The following is a 20,406-nucleotide window of genomic DNA, read 5'->3' as shown; positions in this document are numbered from 1 at the left end:
TTAAATGCCAGTGTCCTTAACAACATTTCACTGTGCATTAATTCAGAAAAATTAGAACATTAGGCTTTAACAATCAGCCTGGCTTCCGAAGACATCTTTCTGAAAAGCTGCACGCTCAGTAAACAGTAATGCCGTCAGGAAAAAGATGAAGATTCCAGAGAAGCCCTAATAAGAGATGAGGAGTGGTCTGTTGCCAGTATTTGAAAAACACTTATAGTACATTTAATTAGCCTAATTACACGGTGCACTTACAGCTTATTATTAATGCCCTGACAGAGATATTTTATGCTGGCCTTGAAAGCTTGGTGGCCATCATGCCTTGAAATGAACTTGGATAACTTCCACGAGTTCCCATTAGTTCCCGTATGTTTTGTAATAAGGCACTTGGTGATGTGTACAATGTACACGATTAAAAACGTGACATCCCCTAAGGGCAGACTTTACACCTACTCACCCTGTGGTGTTATACAAAATTTCCTGGACCCTTGGAGACCAAAGACAAGCCATCTCTGTCAAAGCTTTTCATTAAAACTTTGCAAAATGTCTTCATATTAAAAAATAATAATGTGATACCTTTCTTAAACACTCAAACTTTTCTGCGTGGTGCATGTAGCTGACATAATGTGTTTCTATGATCATTTGGAAAAATAATAAAACTGACATGAACAGAAAATTCTCATCCAAACCATTCAGATGATAATGAAGACTGTCATGAATTAATCTCCAAACCCCCTACTATCCACTCGGTCTTTAGCTTTACTGGTTACCGTCTGCCTAGACCCACCACTCAGAACTTGACCTTCACTCGCAGGACGCACGTGGTTGGTATGAAATCTTCACCTCTTTAGTGTGCTGGGAAGCAATCCTCATTTACTTTCAACATGCTAGTAACTTTTCACATTGGTATTTGAGATGGAATGCAATATAGTAGTGGGAAGAGAAATATTTGGAACACAGGATTGTGTGACCTCCTCGTACTAAATTTTATTTGTTAAATACTGCAGAAAGGAAGGCCTTCAAAAAGAGTTCAGTATTGAGAAACTATGAAGAGCTGTTTTCACTTCAGAAGTTTAGCTGGTATGCATTCTTTTAAGTTCTTCTACTTAGATGGTTGTAACTACAATACAAATTTTATGGAGATGAACTTTTTTACAAACCCTCTGTCTCATAAGAGGATCTCAGAAGGTCATTTTAAAGCCGGAGGTTCAAGCCTGAATTGATGGAAAAATACATTTTATCCTTTCTCATTAAAATAAATACATACAGTTGTCCAAATGAGGTGGCTCAGGCCTGCAATACTTGCACTTTGGAAGGACAAGCCTGGAGGATCATTTGAGGCTGGGACCAGCCAGAAATCAGGGAGACAGAGTCTCTCCAAAAAACAGAAAAACCAGCCTGGTGTGGTGGGACATCCCTGTATTCCCGGCTTCTCAGGAGCCCAGGAGTTTGAGGGTGCAGTGAGTGTGATGACATCACAGCACTCTTGCCTGGGCAACAGAGCAAGACTTTGTCTCAGAAATAAATAAATACAAATGACATCCTGAACATATCCACAAAACAAGTGCACATAAATTTTTGTTTTTTAAATTTGGCAACAAACTTGCACATGAGGATTCTTTTCTTTTGGGGGAGAGCACAGTAATGATTTTCTGTCAAATAATGCTGTTGCTGTTTTACTGGTTAAAATACTGTATGTAGCTACCTTCAAATAAATGTGAATAAGTTGGAGTTGACCACATATATAAGTGATTTGTAGATCTATAAGCATTCTTTTGAATAAATGACGTAAAAGGCCTATAGGATGAATATACAGATATAAGAAGCTATTATTTTATTTTACAAATAAAAAAATGTCTTTTTTCAATGAAAGGGAAGGTTAATCTGGGCTAACCTATATCAAATACAATCTAAAATCCAAACATCTTTATTATTTCAGTATATGTGCTGCTGAAGCAAGCACATCTTTATTATTACTAGAGTGAAAGATTAACTACCCTGGCAAGAACCAGTAAGAATGTGACTTTCTAACTTCACAATTGTAACTACCATAAAGAGATTTAAGGATGCGGAAAGGGTATATGTAGGTGGGTAGTCTGGACCTACCCAAAGAAACCTGGGGTAATAAATGAAATAATGTAACGGCATTAAACGGTCAGTAGATTAATAATTTTAAACCTAAAGAATGACCTTGCACTGGATGTAAACAGAACTTAAGGTTAACATATGTATTTTGAAAAAAAAAAAGTTTGAAAAGCAACTCTTCCTTTAATGGCAAAGATAAGTGATAGTCTCTAAATTATGTGCTGTAGAACATCAACTATTTAGATACTTGTGCATGGCAGATCAGAGTTTTCAACCTCAAGAGAAAGAAATAGGACTCATTGAAAAATGAGTGCTGGCCTTAAAAAATAAAAATCATTTACTGAACCAGCCCAACCCCGGGTAGCTTGAATATTGGAAAGTATACATCACACGATACTGTACAGTTTTGTACCGTTTCTTTCTGTATTGAAAGAAAAAAGTAAAGTAAGATAGAAAATTTCAATGTTCAATTATACAACACTCTCTGCTAGCAAAAAGCTCTATGAATTCCTACGGCATTTTAGCAAAAGAAACGTGAGTACCCCTCACAAAGGATTGTTAACTCTGTTTGAACATTAATATAATTTCTTATAGACTCAACCTGCTACTCGTTAACTATGTCAGTTTACCCTTTTTAACTTTACCATGAAATGTTAAAATATTTCATTATCTACCATCTGTCTTACTGTCTCCATATTTAGATGTATAGATAAATACAAATTTTTTTTCCGCATTACCCTTTTTAAATTCAATAGGCCTGAGTAAGTGTGTCCACATAAAAGAAAGTAGTTTCTAACGTGGTGGAAGCATTGGAGAGAACCACTAAGCTTTAGAAGGATTTGGTCTAAATAGACGTAAACAGGAAAAACCTGTTTGCTGAGATTTAGTTATATGATTTTTGAATTGAGTAAACCCTTTCACAACAAATGATGCCATTCACAGCCATCTATAGGGATAAAGAAACAAAGTATGTTTTAGTATTGAAAAATACTGCTGAAAAGTTAATTTTTTTTTTTTTTTTTTTTGTGGTTTTTTTGGCCAGGGCTGGGTTTGAACCCACCACCTCTGGCATATGGGACCGGCGCCCTACTCCTTGAGCCACAGGCGCCGCCCTGAAAAGTTAATTTTTAAAAAAAGCTCCATTTGTTTAATGATGCCACGTTTGATGGTAGAATTTCCAACCCTTTAATAAAAAAAAAAATTATTTTTTTAGTTCTGGTGCAATGCAACAAACAAAAATATTTAATACTTTCCGAATAGTTCCCTATTGAAACTTAATCTGCCAGATTTTGTGCATATATGATGGGTAATTGGAAGACAAATATATTCTTTTTAGCACAAGGAACATACAGGCAACTTAACTGCATTCTGTCATGTATCCACGGATTTATGTATAAAGTTACCTAAACCAAGGGGGGAAAGTTAAGAAAGGACCAGTGTGTTAAAGCTAATCATGTATCATACATAAAAGTGCACGTTGACTACTTGAAAAAATTCACATTTATTTACTGTCAAACCGTGTTAAACTTTACACTGGATATTAGTGATGGGCTCATTATTAACAGGTTTACACAAAGGGAGGGAAAGAAAAGCAGAATTTGCTGAAACAATTTACATTTCATTAGAACTTTATCATAAAATAAATTAATTACTAAATATAGGCAGAAGGATTATGGAAGAGTAATATTTATGTTTTGTTTTATTTTTTAAAAAAGAATAGGCACCTTTTGTTCACTAGAAAGTTTGTGAGAAGTGCCCAGTGCCTCTCTGCCCTCTGTTCAAGAATAAACAGCGGGCGACACACAATCTTTTCTAGATTTCACCACTCTTGTGCAAGGCATGGCATGAACTGGCTTCAAAGAGTTTTCCCCTCATAGAACACGCTCTTTTGGCAATAAGAAATTTAAATGTAAGAATAAAGACTAACTCTTCAAAGCAGAACACTGTATACAGTGGAAAATAAGTGAAAATGGGTAGAACTTACCATGACAGAGTGTAAGAAAAAACATTTCATAACATATGTGCAATCAAGACCTTTTCCACAATATTTTCTTCGAACTCTTTAAAATTATTTTAATGACAATTATATTTCAGTTGGACACAAATGTATTTATTTTACCCTAGCAATAGAACAAAATATAATTTCTTTAGCCATTTTTCATGAGAATAGTTCATTGTACAGTTGAGGAAACATAGGAAATAAGGCCTGTGGCTTGATTGCTAGTGGTTAAACATGTTTTCAATCTTTGCCTTAATGTAAAAGGTTTGCAGCGAGCTGCAAACAGGTGCAGAATCTCTCTCCTGCTTTTCCAAGTCTTGTCAGGAACAGTAAGGTACAGTAAATTTTGTCCCACAGGATTTTAAAGCCTACCTCTTGTATATAATACAATGCAGGCCTACAAAAACGGTGCAGCCATATTTACAAATTAGTTCACAGACTGCTGCAGCAAAACGCCGGCAAAGTTTTGTTTTGCTTGTTTCACAATTTCTCTAAACAGCAGCAGAATCTTAAAATACCTGGTTGGCATCTCTTTTCTTTGTAACAAATAATTCATTTTAGTATACTCTGTATATACAAAGTTTTTGTACGTTCTATAAAAATTCACAGAACTGCAACGTTCAGTCATCCTTTTGTACACCGGAGCAGCACAGGTGGACGGCGCTGTCCCTTCAGCGGAGTTGCGGGGAGCTGCACGGGGCCCATGGAGTCTTTATCGACCTGTTACTACTTGCATGTGGCCCCTGCCCTTCTCAGCTGTCCTGTTAAAGGCTCGTCACCAGCTGCATCTGTCCTTCCCTAACGTCTCCTTCGGGGATACACCCCTCTTTGTGAATGGGGATTATATACCCGTCGCTGTTGCCCCGGCTGATCTGGTAGCACAGCTGCAGCTGCCGGCCGGCCCCGAGGTTGGGCATGCTCTTGTAGTAAATGTCCTCGTTCTCGCTCCTCCTGGAGGGAGAGAGGTCTTCTTCCACGTCAGGGCCGCTCTCCTGGTAGGGAGAGTCTCTGAGATTGGGCATGCTTGTGTACAGGGAGTCTCTGTTGGGGGACTGCAGGGGGTCCTCGGCCTCGGCCGTCAGCTGGGAGACATAGCTGTCGGTCCCCTCGGCCTTCACTTTCTTCTGCGGCGGGTACAGAAGGGAGTGAGTCCGTTGAGGAATGAGCGGGGCCTCGAGTTCTTTGTGACGGAGCTCCAGCCCTGGGTTGTCACCGTGCATGAAGGATGAAGCGTCGGCCACGATGGCGTCGTCCTCGCTGCTGCTGCCGCCCAGCACGGGCTTGACTGGCAGCGTGAGCTCCAGGTTGTGAGTCTTGCTGCCGGCCCGCAGGTTGTTGTGCACTAATTCTGAAATGATCATCTTCTCAAAGGCCGTGTCGTTCAGACTTAGTCCACAGTCCACGACCTGCACCCCGTCAGTGTAGTCCCCCTTGCGCAGTGAGTAGCTGTTGTTAAAGTTACCATTTAGCGGTAGAGTATCCATGGCACTTGTATCCCTGGCATTGTTCAGTGAATGTCCTGCAACAGAAAAGGAGGCGTTACCGTTACTGTCCCTGTTCCTTCCTGAGGAAACTCTACTACTTTCGTACGAGACTTTTTAATGTCGTTCAGGACAAAATTGTATTTGAAAGCTAACTCTTGAAGAGTGCCAGGCTTTCCTGCATTCCCAACTGTGACACTATAACCCCTTAGATCACAGGAAAAAGTGTTAAAAAACTAATAGTGTTTTCCAGGGAGGGAAAAATGGCGTATAGAATATTATTTTGATCAAATTGGGGAGACAGTAGTTGATCAATTGATTTTGGTCAAATCTCTCACGCTTACCAAGAAGACTTCACTCCATGCCCTTGCATAGTTAATGCAAAGCAATTCATTTAGTGACGTTTACATTTTAAAGTACAGGACTATGGCTTGTAAAAATAAAATTAACAGAATTTGTCCTAAACAACACTAAAATAAAAAGGAATAAGTCACGATACAAAACCGAAAGGCAAATGTACAACATAAACCCACATAACTGGCAAGCAACTTTTTAAACGACATTCTAACATTTCCTTTTTCTGGAGATGAAATAAAAAAAAGAATGAAAAAAAATGGACGGATACAAAGAATTTGTGTTGAACAAAGACAGCCATCTCTCATACTGACGGGACCAGCGGCCCACAAGCACCATCCAACAACACGGTAGACAGCAGGTGGAATGACTCACTTTGGACAACTCACATCATGTCTGTCTGCTCAGGCTATCTGGCCTAAGAGTAGCTGATATATAAAAGAAAGTAAAATGATTTATTGTAACATGATGAAAAATTTCTAAGCTTCTCAGCAACTTAGTCAGAGCAAGGGTTCAACAAATTATATTATCAGCAATAGCAGCCTTTTCATTTCTCATTTAATGTTTCTTATTATTTTTGATTTTTTTCTTTTAGTACTAATCATCTCTCTAATAGCAATGGCCCCAGGCTTCTAATGGTCAAAGTTTGCCTGCAGCCCTGCAGTCTGCATCAGTCACAGTGACAGCAACGAATGAACCAGCAGGCTACTGTACAAGGTTGGCCCATAGATACCACAGCTATGGAGGTCAAATGCAGAAATGTTAAGAGATTTCTTAAGTATGGGTCACAGAAATTAAACCAAGAATAAATATTAACTATGGAATGGGAGAAGGGTGTCAGCCTTGGCTAATATAGTTTTATTTCTAAAGGAATGAAAGACTGGATAAGTCTGTTGAAGATATGAAAAGAGGCTTAGGGAGAAAAAAAAAACAAACATGGTAACATGCTGTATTTGAATCAGTTGTATTTTCTACAGACACATAAACATGTAAACTAAGACAGTCACAGTGCTTCTCAAGCAAATGAAAAAAAAAAAGAAGTCTTAGAGAAATTAAATGATCTGCACCATGGAAAGTTAGGTTATTCATTCTCAAAATCCTAGAGAAAAAAAAAATAGTAACTTATCTACAGATAAGTCTGTAAAGAAAAAAAAAAGGATGAAATGGTGTTATTGCAATGAGACTGACCACTGTGAGGCTGCTGCATGGTATGCAAGGCTTGGAGGAGTTTAGGAAAATAGTTAATTCTTGGGGAAAAAAATAGGAAATTTCCCTTTTTAGTGCTCACACTTAAAGCTGTAGATATCCTAGAAAACTTAATTTCTTTTGGAAAAAAAAAAAAACACAAACTTCAGACAAATACCTGATTAATTGTTGGATAAATTAACATTACCAAAAATGAGAGATTATATTTGTTAGTGATATTCATACTGTTCTGAAAACACTGTTCCAATGTTCACATCTGAACGTTGCAAGACATTTCAATTTGTATAATGATCCACGTACAACAAAACAAAATTAGAATAATAGTTATTTCTAAGGCTTCTTTTAGCTCACATGACACAATTTTCTAGCTCTGTATGTGCCATAGTCTTTATTTCTTTAAGCTGTAGCAACAGAAGACATTTGGCATGGGAAGTTACAGGTGACACACGGATCCTGTGTTAGTATGTTTCCTCTGTAGAGGTTCACTCTTTCCAAACATTCTCTTTTCTTTTTGTCATTGCTTAATAAATATAAAACATTATACTGGATACGCTCCAAAAGGTGTTTTCTATGATATACTACAGATTTAAGATATTTTTGCCTAGTTTTAAAGAAGCATCTTTTTCTGCCCAAGTCCAGGTCATTGACTTGAAGACTTTTCACGGCCTGTAGCAAGATAACTTTGGGAATGCAGAAATGATAAGTCAATCATTGAGCATTTTGGTTGACAGTACTTCAGGCTTTATAGAGCAAATTATTTCAGCACTGGATATATTTAAGTAAAGACAGCATTTGCTACAGACCTGTTACTGACAAAAGTTAGTACAGATGGATGTACTGTTTGAATTTGGTAAGATTTTAGTTGCAAATTGTGAACCACTTGCCCGCTGAGTCTACTTCATGACTGCTAGTTATGTTTTAATTGTGCCCATTAAAAATCATGCTGAAAAAATTTACATTTGATAGGCAAAGTTAAGTTTTACTCCCATACTTGTCTCTCTGTAGGTTGCTAGAGGAAAGCATAAGGAAAGTAAGAAAACAAGAGAATGAAAAGAGAAGCTGCAGTCACGTTAAAAAAGAATTTTAAGAAAAAATTGGAAACGAAGTTCTGTGTTTAATTTAGTGGCAAACATTAATCACAAGTAAAGATTATAAGCTAGCAGTAATCATGTGATAAGTTTTACAAAAATCTTGAAAACTGTTAATATTCTATATATATATAAAAAAATTTTTTTTAAATATAAGCTATTAGAAAACATAGTAATACGGGATGGGTTAGTGACAATCTCTCTCCCTCCCCCAATTAAAAACTATAGGTATAAACTGACTAATACTTACTTTATTCTCAAAGTTTTCTTAAGAAAACTACCATAAAGCTGCACTATACTATAGTTTGTTTATATTGATAAGGCTGGATGTGGTTTTCTATACCTAGGCATCCGAATTATTTTATTAGCTAATTCGCTCCAGAAGCAAATTTTGTCAGCAAGCTTTAAAATGAACTGAACAGTATATTATAGAGATAGGATACCTCTAAATGGTATAAATCTTGAAGATGGGCTCTCAGACCATGGGATGTCAGTCCTGCAATAATATATTAAGATTTATGCCACCTGTGTTAAAAACATGGATAATTATCGTAAATACTAGCATGACTGAGTTTTTACTATAATATAGTGCAGTTTTGGAAGCCTGGCATAGACAATACCATAATTTTTTCTTTAATTTGAGAAAATTAAGGATATAATAATAAATATATGACAACTTGAGCATATTTTAGAAACAGGGCAAAGATCAGAGCTCAGTTTAGCAGAGAAGAAAGGTAGTTTTATTCGTAAGTAAAGCACACCTGGTGAGTTAAATACAGGAGCTGAAGGGGCATTGCATACAACTGTTTCAGCGAGCAATGTGTTATAGGGGTTGTTAGTGCCGTGGGGTCGAAGAAGAGGGTTTGTTAGTAGGTAATTGCCAGTCATTCCTAAAGTAAAAAAAAAAGAAAAAAAAAGGAAAAAAAAGAAAAAAATCATCAGTTCTCTTATTTCAGTTTACAGTCGTAATAAAGTTTTTTTTTTATTATTCATCAAGGGTAACGGACAAACTGGCAATGGAAAATCTGCTGAAATGTTCTGACTGTATTTGAACTACTAATTTGAAAGGGGAGAGGGAAGTTAAATTTCAGTAATTCACAGGTGCTTTCCAAGTCCCCCAAGTAAACACCTGGTGAGGGTGACATTTACTAATTTATACAAACGCACTGTTAAACAAAAATGGCAATTAAATGCATAGAGAGCAACATTATATTTCAAGATGTTACTGCTTAATATTAAAAACTTAACCACGGAGGCCCAGCAGAGGGAATCTCAAACTTTCAGAATTTACAGGTGTGGGATTATCCCTCATGAAAACATCTGTGTTAATATCAAATCTGATACAAGCAGGAGGAAAAACAACTTTCACAAACAGGTAAAAAGTATGACACATTGCAAAGAGCTCTTAGTAAATGCAAAAGCACAACATGCTGAAAAACAAAACAAAACAACAACAAAAAAGACTGTGTCTATGAATTATTAGACCATTCATAACAAGAATCTTCATTCTGTAATCTCATTTGCCAGGTTTCAAAGTTGAAGCACTAAATAATTCATTTGCTTTTGGATAGTCAGGTAAAATACCACAGCAATGTGAATAAACACATGTTTCACCATTCTTATTGACAAAATACAAACATTCAATGCCTATCTATCATATGTTTCACATGGGTAATGCAATTTGACTAAAACTACTTTAAAATTTTGGCCTTAAATGCCACACGGTCTCCTTTTTTCATACTAGAATCTCATGAGAACAATTTCAACAATTAAAAATATCTATTATAGTCCATTGTGATAAATTCTAACTTATATTGCAAATCATCAAGACTAATTTTTTCATACTAAATTGAAATTTACTAAGTCAGAACTATGTGTGTGGGCATGCACACCTATCCGTATCTTGGTATATTATTTCATTTTCCCAGCACATTTTAAAGTAAAAATTATAACAATTTATATGATAAATTTGAAGTTGCCACTGTAGGTACACAAAATGATATGTGGGTCACTATGAACGTTTTGAGAGAAACTGTGTTATGGTCCATTACGTATTTTACTTCCAAGAAACACAGTTGCAGCATCCTTGCGGATTCACCTGTGCAAGTTTCAACTTTCTTTGCTTCTTGGTGTTGCTGGGACAGCGTCATTTGTTTCCCTCTGACAGATTTTTACATTTCTTGATTTTTTTTTTATTTTTTTTTACATTTCTTGAATTTGTATATCCCCAAACTTTCATAGTGACCCGCATACAGGGAAAAAAATTACCTTATAAACTTTGATGTATTTTAATTTTGTTTATGAAGATTTACTGTTTTTAGCACTTATTTTTTACTTTGTGAAAAAAAGGTAAAATAAAAGAACTTTACAAACAAGAATTTTCACTGCAAAACTGGCACTGTTTTCCACAAATGGTAGCTATTCTCATTATAGTAACGGTTTATGAAGAAACTTTTATAAATGGCTTGATCAGAAAAGGATCAATCTGTACTCACTAGGAAAACATTTTAATCTGTGGCAAAGCATATTTTCAATAATTACCTTTTCCAGCCTGACCCTCGCTACATGTTACTGAATCAAAGGAATTTATGTGTACTTTAAAAAATTATAATAAACTCAGATTTTCCTAATAACTGACCTTGATTAAGTGTTGAAGTGCTATTGATGTCACCTGAGATAAAAGAAGATTCAGATTGTTTTCTCACAGTGTCATTCCACATCCTTCTTATACGACTCTATTAATATAAAATAGCAAGACAAATACGTTTGGTTAGTTTCCCCAAGCTTCCCCTATTACGAATACACAACGGTTTGCCCTACGCAGTCTGTGCAGGAACATGTGCTGGCCTTTTAATAAATGTGTGTTGTTTCCGGTCTAAAACTAAACCACCCTGTTGCTTCTCTAATAACCATCTGAGGGGTCTTTAACCTTTCACTCTAAAAAAAAGTATGATTTTATTGCCTTAAAAAAAAAAAAAGCAGAGATGACTGATCATTCATCAAATGTTTGCTGAGTGCCTACAATGTGGGCACTGTGCTGTAGGCCTCGGGATATATGAGGTGACTGGGATAGACTTCTTCCAGAACTCTCCACCAAAAAGGATGACACCTTGAAGAAATATTTAAGGAGAAATTAAAACCAAAATACTAAAAAAAAGCAAGTATTTGCTATCTGGATGATTATCATGAGGAGACAATTAGTGCATCTGAACAGAACATCTCAGTAGGCTTTCTATAAATTCGGTTAATTAAAGACGCTGTCAGGCTCTTTGTTACCTGTGTGCCAGAGGAATAGCGGGCGCTGGTTCTGGTGGTGGAGGCCTTCACCGAGCTGTGGGGGCTCTCGGTCGGGAGGCTGCCACAGCAGTACGAGTGTCGGAAGCACTTGCCATACTCCTTCCGTACCTGCACCGAGCAATCACAAGAGCAAGGGACCGATGTGAACATACCCGCTTCGCTCTCACCCGTCTCTAATTACATGAGCAGTGACGACAACCGGGAAGAATTAAAGTTCCTCTAAGACTTATCCGTGGAGAAAATAAACGGAACTTTCAAAATCAAGTTCAGTTAAAAATTACGGACACAGTAACCAGAAAAATATTTCCGTCCGCTAGCCCGGCTCCTAAGGTATTTAATATGTGATAGAACATGTAGAGATACTTTACGCTCTGTTGTTGTTATTAGGCACATATTAGTTATTAATTAATACGACAGCTCTATATTCAAAGCTTTATCTATCTATGTACTTAGCAACTTCAATTTTGTGTTGGGAGCTAAGAAAATAGGATGAAATTTTAGTATTTTCCTTGCTTCATTACAATGAATCACTCTAATTCAGTCATTTAAGTTTTATAAGCTTCATGTCCTTTTAGGGAAGTCGACACACAAACCTCTTTGACTGGATTGCAGTTTTGCGGGTAACCTCTTTAATAATGACAAGACTACATTGGCACAAGAATAAAGGAAACATGGACTTTGATACATTTGCCATTAATTAGGATGGAATGTTTTCTTCATCTTCTGATGTGTCTAGCTTTTGTGTTTAGTATGGAGAGTCTAAGAGGTCTATACACTTCATTAGCACACGAGGGAACTATTTATGCAATTTCCATTCCCATTAATGAGTTACCCATGTAATTTCCCTTTTCCCCTGAAGCTTGAATATATGAATAGATAGAAAAGTTGTTAGGTCTAAAAAGAAGTTTTGACTAAACTTCAAAAAGTAGAGTCCAAGCAATGGCTGCATAATAGGGCCCCACGTAGAGTGGTGGTACACAACTGGGAGGGTGCTGAACTATGTGAAATTACGCTGGCACACACACATGTTGTACTGTGCATGAGAGCCAGACTCTGAAATTACAAGTCAGACAAGAAGGAGAAGTTGCATAAGAAAATATTTTTTCTAGTGGGTTCTAAAAAAATACTCCAAAGAGACTTCCACCCACACCCACAAGCGTAGGTCTGCAAATGACTTTGATGCTTATTCCTTGCAGAATTAGAAAATTCTTGTCGCCTGATGACCTTTCAGGTTTAAATGCATTTACATCTTCATCTTCTTAGCTTTATTTCATTACTCCTATTAGAATAGATAACAACCCGGCCAGACTTTCAAAGCATTTTCTTGGCCTAAATAGGTTCATCCAAGTAGCAAGAATCATGATTTTATCTTAACCCATCTTTTACCATATTCTTAACAATTCATCCTGTCAACATTCAAATTGGATGTGCCCAAGATTAAGTGGAACATGTTCAAAAGAAGTGCAACACAGTGCTTTTAAAATATAATTGTTAATTTAAAAAGCACAGTAACATCTCCTTGTTCATTTAATAGTATATATCACTGTATGAGGACACTTACGACTACTTTCCCCCTTTTCTATGTCTAAGCTTTATGTCAAAGATGTCTGGCACAGAAGCGCACAAACTATGAATATACAATAATACGCCTGTATACAAAAATGCTCATTTATGTAGAAAATACACAAAATTCAAAGTAATGACTAAGGTTATCCTTGCACAATATTTAGGAAGGTAAAGTTCATCTTTATTAAATAACACATCATACCTCAAAAAAAGGTCTACACATTTAATGGCTGTTAACTGCTATGAAATGCTGTATAACCAAGACAATGGCAATCAAAATAGTATTTTATCCAAATAATACCCTCCAGTGTTGGTTTTACCTAATGCCTATATTGCTGTGAATGCACATTATCTGTCAGTATTGCACATTCCACTGTCATTGTCTTGAAATTATAGCTTATTCAAAACTGATGGAAGTACAGCACTATCACCCTGTCAGGACGGGAAAACGTAATAGTTTTCACTTTCACAATTCTATTTCTCTGTTCAATTTAGTGACCAACTAGTAATAACAGAATAAAAAGACTACATTAGATAGATAGAAAAAAGGATGAGATCTGGAAATTGTAAACCTAAACGGCAGCTAAGGGAGTGACTTAGGTTTACATCTCCTTGCTAGAGATTCAAGTCTTCCACTTGTAACTTTTAAGTGTGGAATCATTTTTTCTGGCTCTGCTTAACATAAAATCAGGACAGAATAGTAAGATGCAAGGTACTAAATAAATGATGGCTTTTAGATCTTTCAAAATTACTCAAAAGACAACTTTAATATTAGTTTTTTAATATGTGGGTGGCTTTAAAAATTAATGTCATTTACCCGTATACTCAATTTCATTCTGGATTTAGAGAGCAAGGAATGAATTTACTTTCTCTTTTCTTTTACCTTGCATACACCTTTTGTACAAAGCATTTTACAGACCTTCTTAGACCTTCTGTGAGTATCTAGTTTATAACATCCTCATACTGAGATCCAAAAGAAGAATGGTGTAAAATACGCCCACATTTTATTTGTGAAGCCTAAATTTTCAGACAGATATTACAATTCATTTACCATTAAACCTAAGAAGCTATTTAATAATAGGCCTGCTGTAACTTACAGTCTTTATTAGGTCTATTACTTTCAAATCAAAGAACATGCGAGCTGAGCCTCTAGGTGCTTTCAATTACTTACTTTCTTTTGGAGAGCACAGTGAAAGATGAAAATGAACACTCCCTGGAAAGCATTAAAGATGGTGAAGAGATAGGCCATCACAATAGTCTCCTCATTAATAAAAAGTAACCCAAATGACCAGGTGAGGCCAAGAAGACACAGAAGGGCAAAAGCACCAAGCACCCAAGACCTGAAAAAATAAAGTTGATTTTTTTAAGGGGTTCAATGGGGGGGGGGGGGGAACACATATTATGCTTCAACATCAACATTATCAGTAGTAGCAGTTGACTTTCTCTATGTTCACATTAAAATTCAACAGCATTTTGGCTTTAACCTTTCACTGATTAAGAAAGAACAATAGCGTTTTAGTACTGTAGCCTCCAGTGAAAACAGCAACAGCAGCTATGACCTTTTCTTAGTCCAGAATAAACAAGGCATCCAAACTATATTAAAATACATGATGGCAAAGTATCCCCTGACTTTGTTGTTCATGTGCATTTGATAAAAGAGATTAAGGAGTCCTTAATTGGTACACTCCTCTGTTTTGAAGCCGGTAGGGTACTCATAACACTGAACAATGTGACACATACAGAAAACTTCAATGGCAGATAATCACTAGACACCTGAACTTCAGATTCTGAGAAACTCGTTTGAGGTGAACCTATGAGTGTATAACCGAAGCATGGAGAAGCCTTAGCTGAAATGGGACAGAAATATGAGAACAACTTCAAAACACAATAATTTTGGAGGGATTTCATCATGAAATAGCTTAAGGAGAAAAGAACTGCAGAAAATAGGACGGAATGAGGAGGATTTAACGTCAGTGCATTCCATGTCTAACTAATGATCTTACTTGATAAATGGCTTATTATCTTCATAGCTAGAAAGCATTATAAGCAGAAAAGAGAAACAAAATTATTAGACAGAATTAAAATAGAAAGTAATAAGAAAGCATTTATATATTTTTATAAATTAGTCAAAATTAAGAAAAGTCAAAATGCAGAGGCAAGCAATTAAAAAAATAAAGGCACATTATAGTTTAGAAATACTATAGCAAATTAGATATTCCAAAATAATTATAAAAATTAAGGGCAATTCATGGTATTGGACGGATTTGTAAAAAAATATAAATCATGCCATAAATTTGTTAATGTAGGGTTCTACCTTACCCAGGTAAGTCCGTATTATAGTAGCCGTCACAAACACGGTAATTACTGGTGTAGATGAGAAGACAGAGGAAAAGGAAGAGAGAGAGAGAGAAGCTAACGATTAGCTCTCTCCCCACCATGCAGCATGCAATGAAGCTGACACTCACCTATCTGAGGCATCTGACTTCTTTAATTTACCCTTACTATGGATCTGCCATTTTTACATTACAAAATAGTATTTTTCACAACCCCAGTATAACCAACTTGAATGAGACCTCCTCAAATTCCAGGTTAAAAGGCTTATACTGTATTTTTAAAATAACTCTGAAAATGGTTCCAAAGGATAATGACTCAATAGTTATCCATTTTTTTGTTAATTAGATAGCATTTTTCCTTTGATAGACTATTGCGACTTCTATTCAGAACTGAGATAAAGCAAACATTTGTTTCATTAGCATGGAAACAACAGATAATCTTCAAGTTAACAACAGTAATAGAGTAAATTCTCTTAGGAAAACAGGATTAGGAGTAGAAACTGCTCAGCATCCTTAAAGCAAAAAGTCATTTAACAAAACAAACTTAATATAATCGTATCAACCATGCAAATAGAAACATTATTTTAAACGGTATTTTAAATTCAAATGAAACTGCTACAGTGCTATGGAATTTCCATGAAGCCACTGAAACAATTTCTTAGCTCTCGATCAAAACAGAAATTCTCAAAATTTTGACCAATGACTGTGACATCGTAAGACTCAACCTTGATCAGTAAAACTTCATTCTGAATAATTTCTACGGTTGATAGAGGGTGGAAAGCCCCGTGTTCTCTGTGGAGAGTATCTTTTACTTAGTTTGTCCAATATTAAAGTTAAAATACAAAATACTTACTTAATGTTTTCCAACCTGCTAGAATCTGGTTTCAGAGTGTTTGAATGCTTCACCATTTTGCACAATGTGATCACCAGGAAGATGACATTCAGCTATTAGAACAAATAAACAGACCACTCTGAACGAAGAGTTAAAAATAAGTAAGTTTTTGCAAATATATCAATGGCATGCGTGGGTTTCCGGGAGACAACGATTCGAGGCTAGCCCATGGATGCAACAACCAGGTTGTCGATATATAAAAATACTTGGCTATGTATGAACAATTCTTTAATAGATCATTTGACATGAAATTGCAACCTCATTAAGTCAGTATCATGTGGTAATGATTAAATAAATTAGAAAGCCTAAACTGGTTTCTTTAGCTACATATACTCCATGCTCAAAAAGCCATTTGATGAGACAACACTAAAGTGAATTCCTCAGAAGGAAGAATTTACATCCTGTAAAAATCACTGGTTTTGATCTATTGATTTTCATTGACTGTATGAGGGTAGTTACATTTGCACCATCTATCTATAAGGTAACTGTGAGGCCCAAATGAAATAACATATAAAAAACATTAGTTTTTTTGGAAGATATTACATCTATACATATATTCTGCTATTTAACTGATAAAAGCATCAGTCCTTTTTTCTAGGTCTATTTGCTAGAAAGTAGGTAAATTCTGGGCGGCGCCTGTGGCTCAGTCGGTAAGGCGCCCGCCCCATATACTGAGGGTGGCAGGTTCAAACCCGGCCCCGGCTGAACTGCAACCAAAAAATAGCCTGTACAAAAAAAAAAAAAAAAAAAAAGAAAGAAAGTAGGTAAATTCTGAAGAAAGGCTGTTTTCAGTCCTTCTGAACATTCAGATGTGCAAAGAGCGCGGGTGCAGACAAAGCTGAGAGCGTGGGGCTGGCACTTCCCTCAACAACGCTGGGGTAGGATGGCTGCTTTACAAATTCAGAGGTAAACTCTTTACATCTTTCTGCCCTTCTTTCTAAACATCCTGATAAGAACATTTATTTCTTCTTTCATTCAAAACATCTGAATTTAATCTTGTTTTTTTTTCCCTCTTCTTAGCCAATTTCCTAAAGTGTATAGGACCATAATTCAGTGTTAATTATTTTTTAAGCATACATGCATTAATTATTCCTTCATCCACTCCAGAACAAAATATTAGAACAGTACATTCCAGGAAGGAAAACAGTTGTTCAGTATCTACTACAAATGTGTGAAATTATAAGGAAAGTAAAGAGTGTGAATGTGGAAAAATGTGGACCCATAAAGTCTAATGCTATGAAAAGAAAATGAATAGACAACATTAACTATGGAGGTGCGTAAAAATGAACATTTTTCCATGAAAAAAGCAGTTACAATTTTCCAATATAATTGGGATAAAATGAAGCTTCCCACATACAAATACAATGAAGGCTTAAATATGAAAAAGTCATTTCTTCTACTTAAGACATCAGACTAACATAGTTGAATGTACCACAGCAAGTAAGATTAATTATCTCATTTAATTCTTAAAAAATATACTCAATGCATTTTCCCCCTTCCCCCCACTTACTCAAGTATTTAACATTATATATGTATGTAGTGTATCTTTCTAGTTACAAATATGATAAACTCATAATATAGGTAATTACAGGGTAAAACAACCTTAGGAGGTAGCAGAAAGTACTTGTATACGTATTTTACAAAGTACTGACAGGTTCCCTCTCGCCAGAGATCACTTAGCGACTCTAATGGCAGTGTCGAGATTCAATATTCTTTGGTCTAACATTAACTGGTTTATTTTGGGTAAGAAAATTAGAAGTCTTCTAATAAAAACAAAGATTTAATGGTCCTATATCTGAAAGGTTCCATTTCTGTAAAAAGTAATCCAACTTAAAAGTCAATCTGAGACAATAAATGAAGATAAATTAGAAAATTAATGCCTTGAAGAAATCCTAAGTAACACAACAGGTAGACTCTTCAAACGACCTCTGCTTGATGGACTTGCCAGAATTAACTAATTCTCCATTTCCTTTGTAAGCAATATCATCCCACAATCAGCAAATGGCAAAAAATGCCCACACTTCCACTCCCGGGAGTCAAGCTGAGTGACTAACCACAGCCAGTTGCGTTTTCTCCAAACTTACCTCAGTGATTCTCTTACATAAACTCGTAACGCCCAAGAGCAAATATAAAAATAAAGTTTTATAAAGCTGTTCTTTCAAATATACTTGAAAGTAAATGTGTTCAAAAGAATTAAAAGTGAGTCTCTCTCTCTCTCTTCTTTTGGACACAGTTTTACTCTGTTGCCCTGGCTAGAGTGCCGTGGCAATTAGCTGAGCTCACAGCAACCTCAAAACTCCTAGATTCAACTCATCTTCCTGCTTCAGGCTCCCAGGTAGCTGGGACTTCAGGCTCCAGCCACCATACCCCCCACTATTTTCTCTACTTTTTAGTAGAGATGGGTGGGGGTCTCACTAGCTCAGGCTGGTCTTGAACTCCTGAGCTTAAGGTATCCTCCCGCCTGGGCCTCCGAAAGTGCTGGGATTACAGGCATGAACCCCCACACTGGGCAAAACTGAGTTGCTTTAAAGATAACTAAAATTTGAAAAATATTCATAAAATTGTAGAATAATTTTTTTGTACTCAAATTCTATTTTATAAGTATACATTCTCCAATTTGAAAAAACTGAAAATAAAACTTATATCCAAGGCACTAATATTCAGTTTGTCAAGAAATTTAGAGTTAAATCCAATACTAACTTAAATTCTGAAATCTGACTTGATGGTGTATAAATAATGAGGCAATGGTGTATCAATAGGACAAAATGCCATCATTTCAAGACAAAAGTAATTATGAAAAAAAGCATGCAAGATATATTCTGAATCACAATATAAGATAGCAAAAATGATAAATATAAGATTTTTCTTTTCTCCAACTCATTAAAAAATTAAAAATTTCACAAATGCTGTTTACCAGTTTTATTAGAGAAATGAAAAGATATTTGTATCATTTAGATATTGAAAAACTTATGTTACTGCTAATATACGTCAGTGAAATTTTGAAGCACATATTTTTAAAAATATGGTGTTACAGTTCTCTTATTTTCTCCATGTTGAAAAAACATAAAGCTAAATTTTAGTTTCCTAGAATAACTACTTGTTTGCCGTAATCTTTTTTTAAGAGGTAGTACCCTCTGACAGTTACAATTTTGTAGGGTAAAATATTTCAATAGATTCCCCCTCCCCTTCCTAGTCTTGTTTTCTTAAAATCCAACTGTGGGAATCAGAACAAGAAATAGAGGGGCAAATAAAAACATCTTTGATAAAATCTATAGTCACTTTAAGACAAAAAGTTTGGCTTCAAATGAACTACTGGCAGCCAATCTGGGTTCCTTTCTTCTTGGCGTTTTTCTCATGACATAATGTTTCTTTCCAGCCATATACTTCTGTGCTTCTTTTTTTCTCCTGGTTATAATAAGCGATTTATTTCTCTTTCCTATTTCTACTTATTCACAATTTTCTTTCATTTAGTATGTATTTCGAACCATAAAAGATGCCACAACCCTCAAACATGGTATTTCCCTATTTCTCACTGGAAGACGGGCAAAGAGAGAAAAAGAGGGAGAGAGAGGTGGGGAGAACAAAGTCACCGCCCAAATGCTGCTTCTCTTCTTTGAATTCCAGTGCAGCCACTTTTGCCCCACCTGTTCATTTTTTTTCTCTCCAATTTAAATGTTAAGTTCAAACACAGTATTCTGAAAGCTCTATGCATTGGTGAGAAATCAAAAAAGCAGAGTTAGGGCTATATACACAAAGATTCGTCTAAACCTGGTACGTGTGTGTAGTGAGAAAGCAAAAAAGCAGAGTTAGGGCTATATACACAAAGATTCGTCTAAACCTGGTATGTGTGTGTAGTTAGTCAATTATTCACACAGAAGCCACTCGGAAGGATACTCTTCCGGCTTAGTGTTACACATGCGTGTCAGCCCACCAGCTTCAATGCCCTGCTGATGATTAATTTTGGAGATGAAGCAACTCATTCAGGAATTAATCAGATTTTTAAACACTGCTCCCGGAATACGTGTGTGTGCAAATGTGTGTGTACAGGTAGACAGACGGCTATCTCTTAATAGCATTCTTTGCGGAGGGGTGAGAGCAAATTCAGAAG

At 36.1% G+C, this 20,406-nt stretch overlaps 1 protein-coding gene across 18 annotated transcripts in view; it reads right to left on the bottom strand.

Moving 5' to 3' along the window:
* Positions 1 to 3,564: 3,564 nt before the first annotated feature.
* ADGRL2 (adhesion G protein-coupled receptor L2) overlaps positions 3,565 to 20,406 on the bottom strand; it is a 581,138-nt gene continuing 564,296 nt past the window's right edge. For 4 of the 18 annotated variants that reach the window (XM_053591012.1, XM_053591013.1, XM_053591010.1 and 1 more), the window contains 8 exons: positions 16,260 to 16,351; positions 15,393 to 15,437; positions 15,077 to 15,103; positions 14,245 to 14,413; positions 11,487 to 11,615; positions 10,849 to 10,945; positions 8,972 to 9,100; positions 3,565 to 5,600 (listed from right to left, as the gene is read on the bottom strand). In XM_053591012.1, coding sequence (XP_053446987.1) covers positions 4,846 to 5,600; positions 8,972 to 9,100; positions 10,849 to 10,945; positions 11,487 to 11,615; positions 14,245 to 14,413; positions 15,077 to 15,103; positions 15,393 to 15,437; positions 16,260 to 16,351 — 1,443 coding nt within the window. In that variant the 3' untranslated portion in view covers positions 3,565 to 4,845. Of the gene's footprint in view, positions 5,601 to 6,291; positions 6,345 to 8,653; positions 8,736 to 8,971; positions 9,101 to 10,848; positions 10,946 to 11,486; positions 11,616 to 14,244; positions 14,414 to 15,076; positions 15,104 to 15,392; positions 15,438 to 16,259; positions 16,352 to 20,406 lie in introns of those variants that run through there. The other 14 variants (XM_053591017.1, XM_053591029.1, XM_053591015.1 and 11 more) reach the window with 9 other exon arrangements.

Source organism: Nycticebus coucang, chromosome 5, assembly GCF_027406575.1.
Source record: "Nycticebus coucang isolate mNycCou1 chromosome 5, mNycCou1.pri, whole genome shotgun sequence".
Classification (NCBI taxonomy): Eukaryota; Metazoa; Chordata; class Mammalia; order Primates; family Lorisidae; genus Nycticebus; species Nycticebus coucang.
Note: the sequence above shows the minus strand (reverse complement) of the source record. Positions and strands in the feature narration are given on the sequence as shown.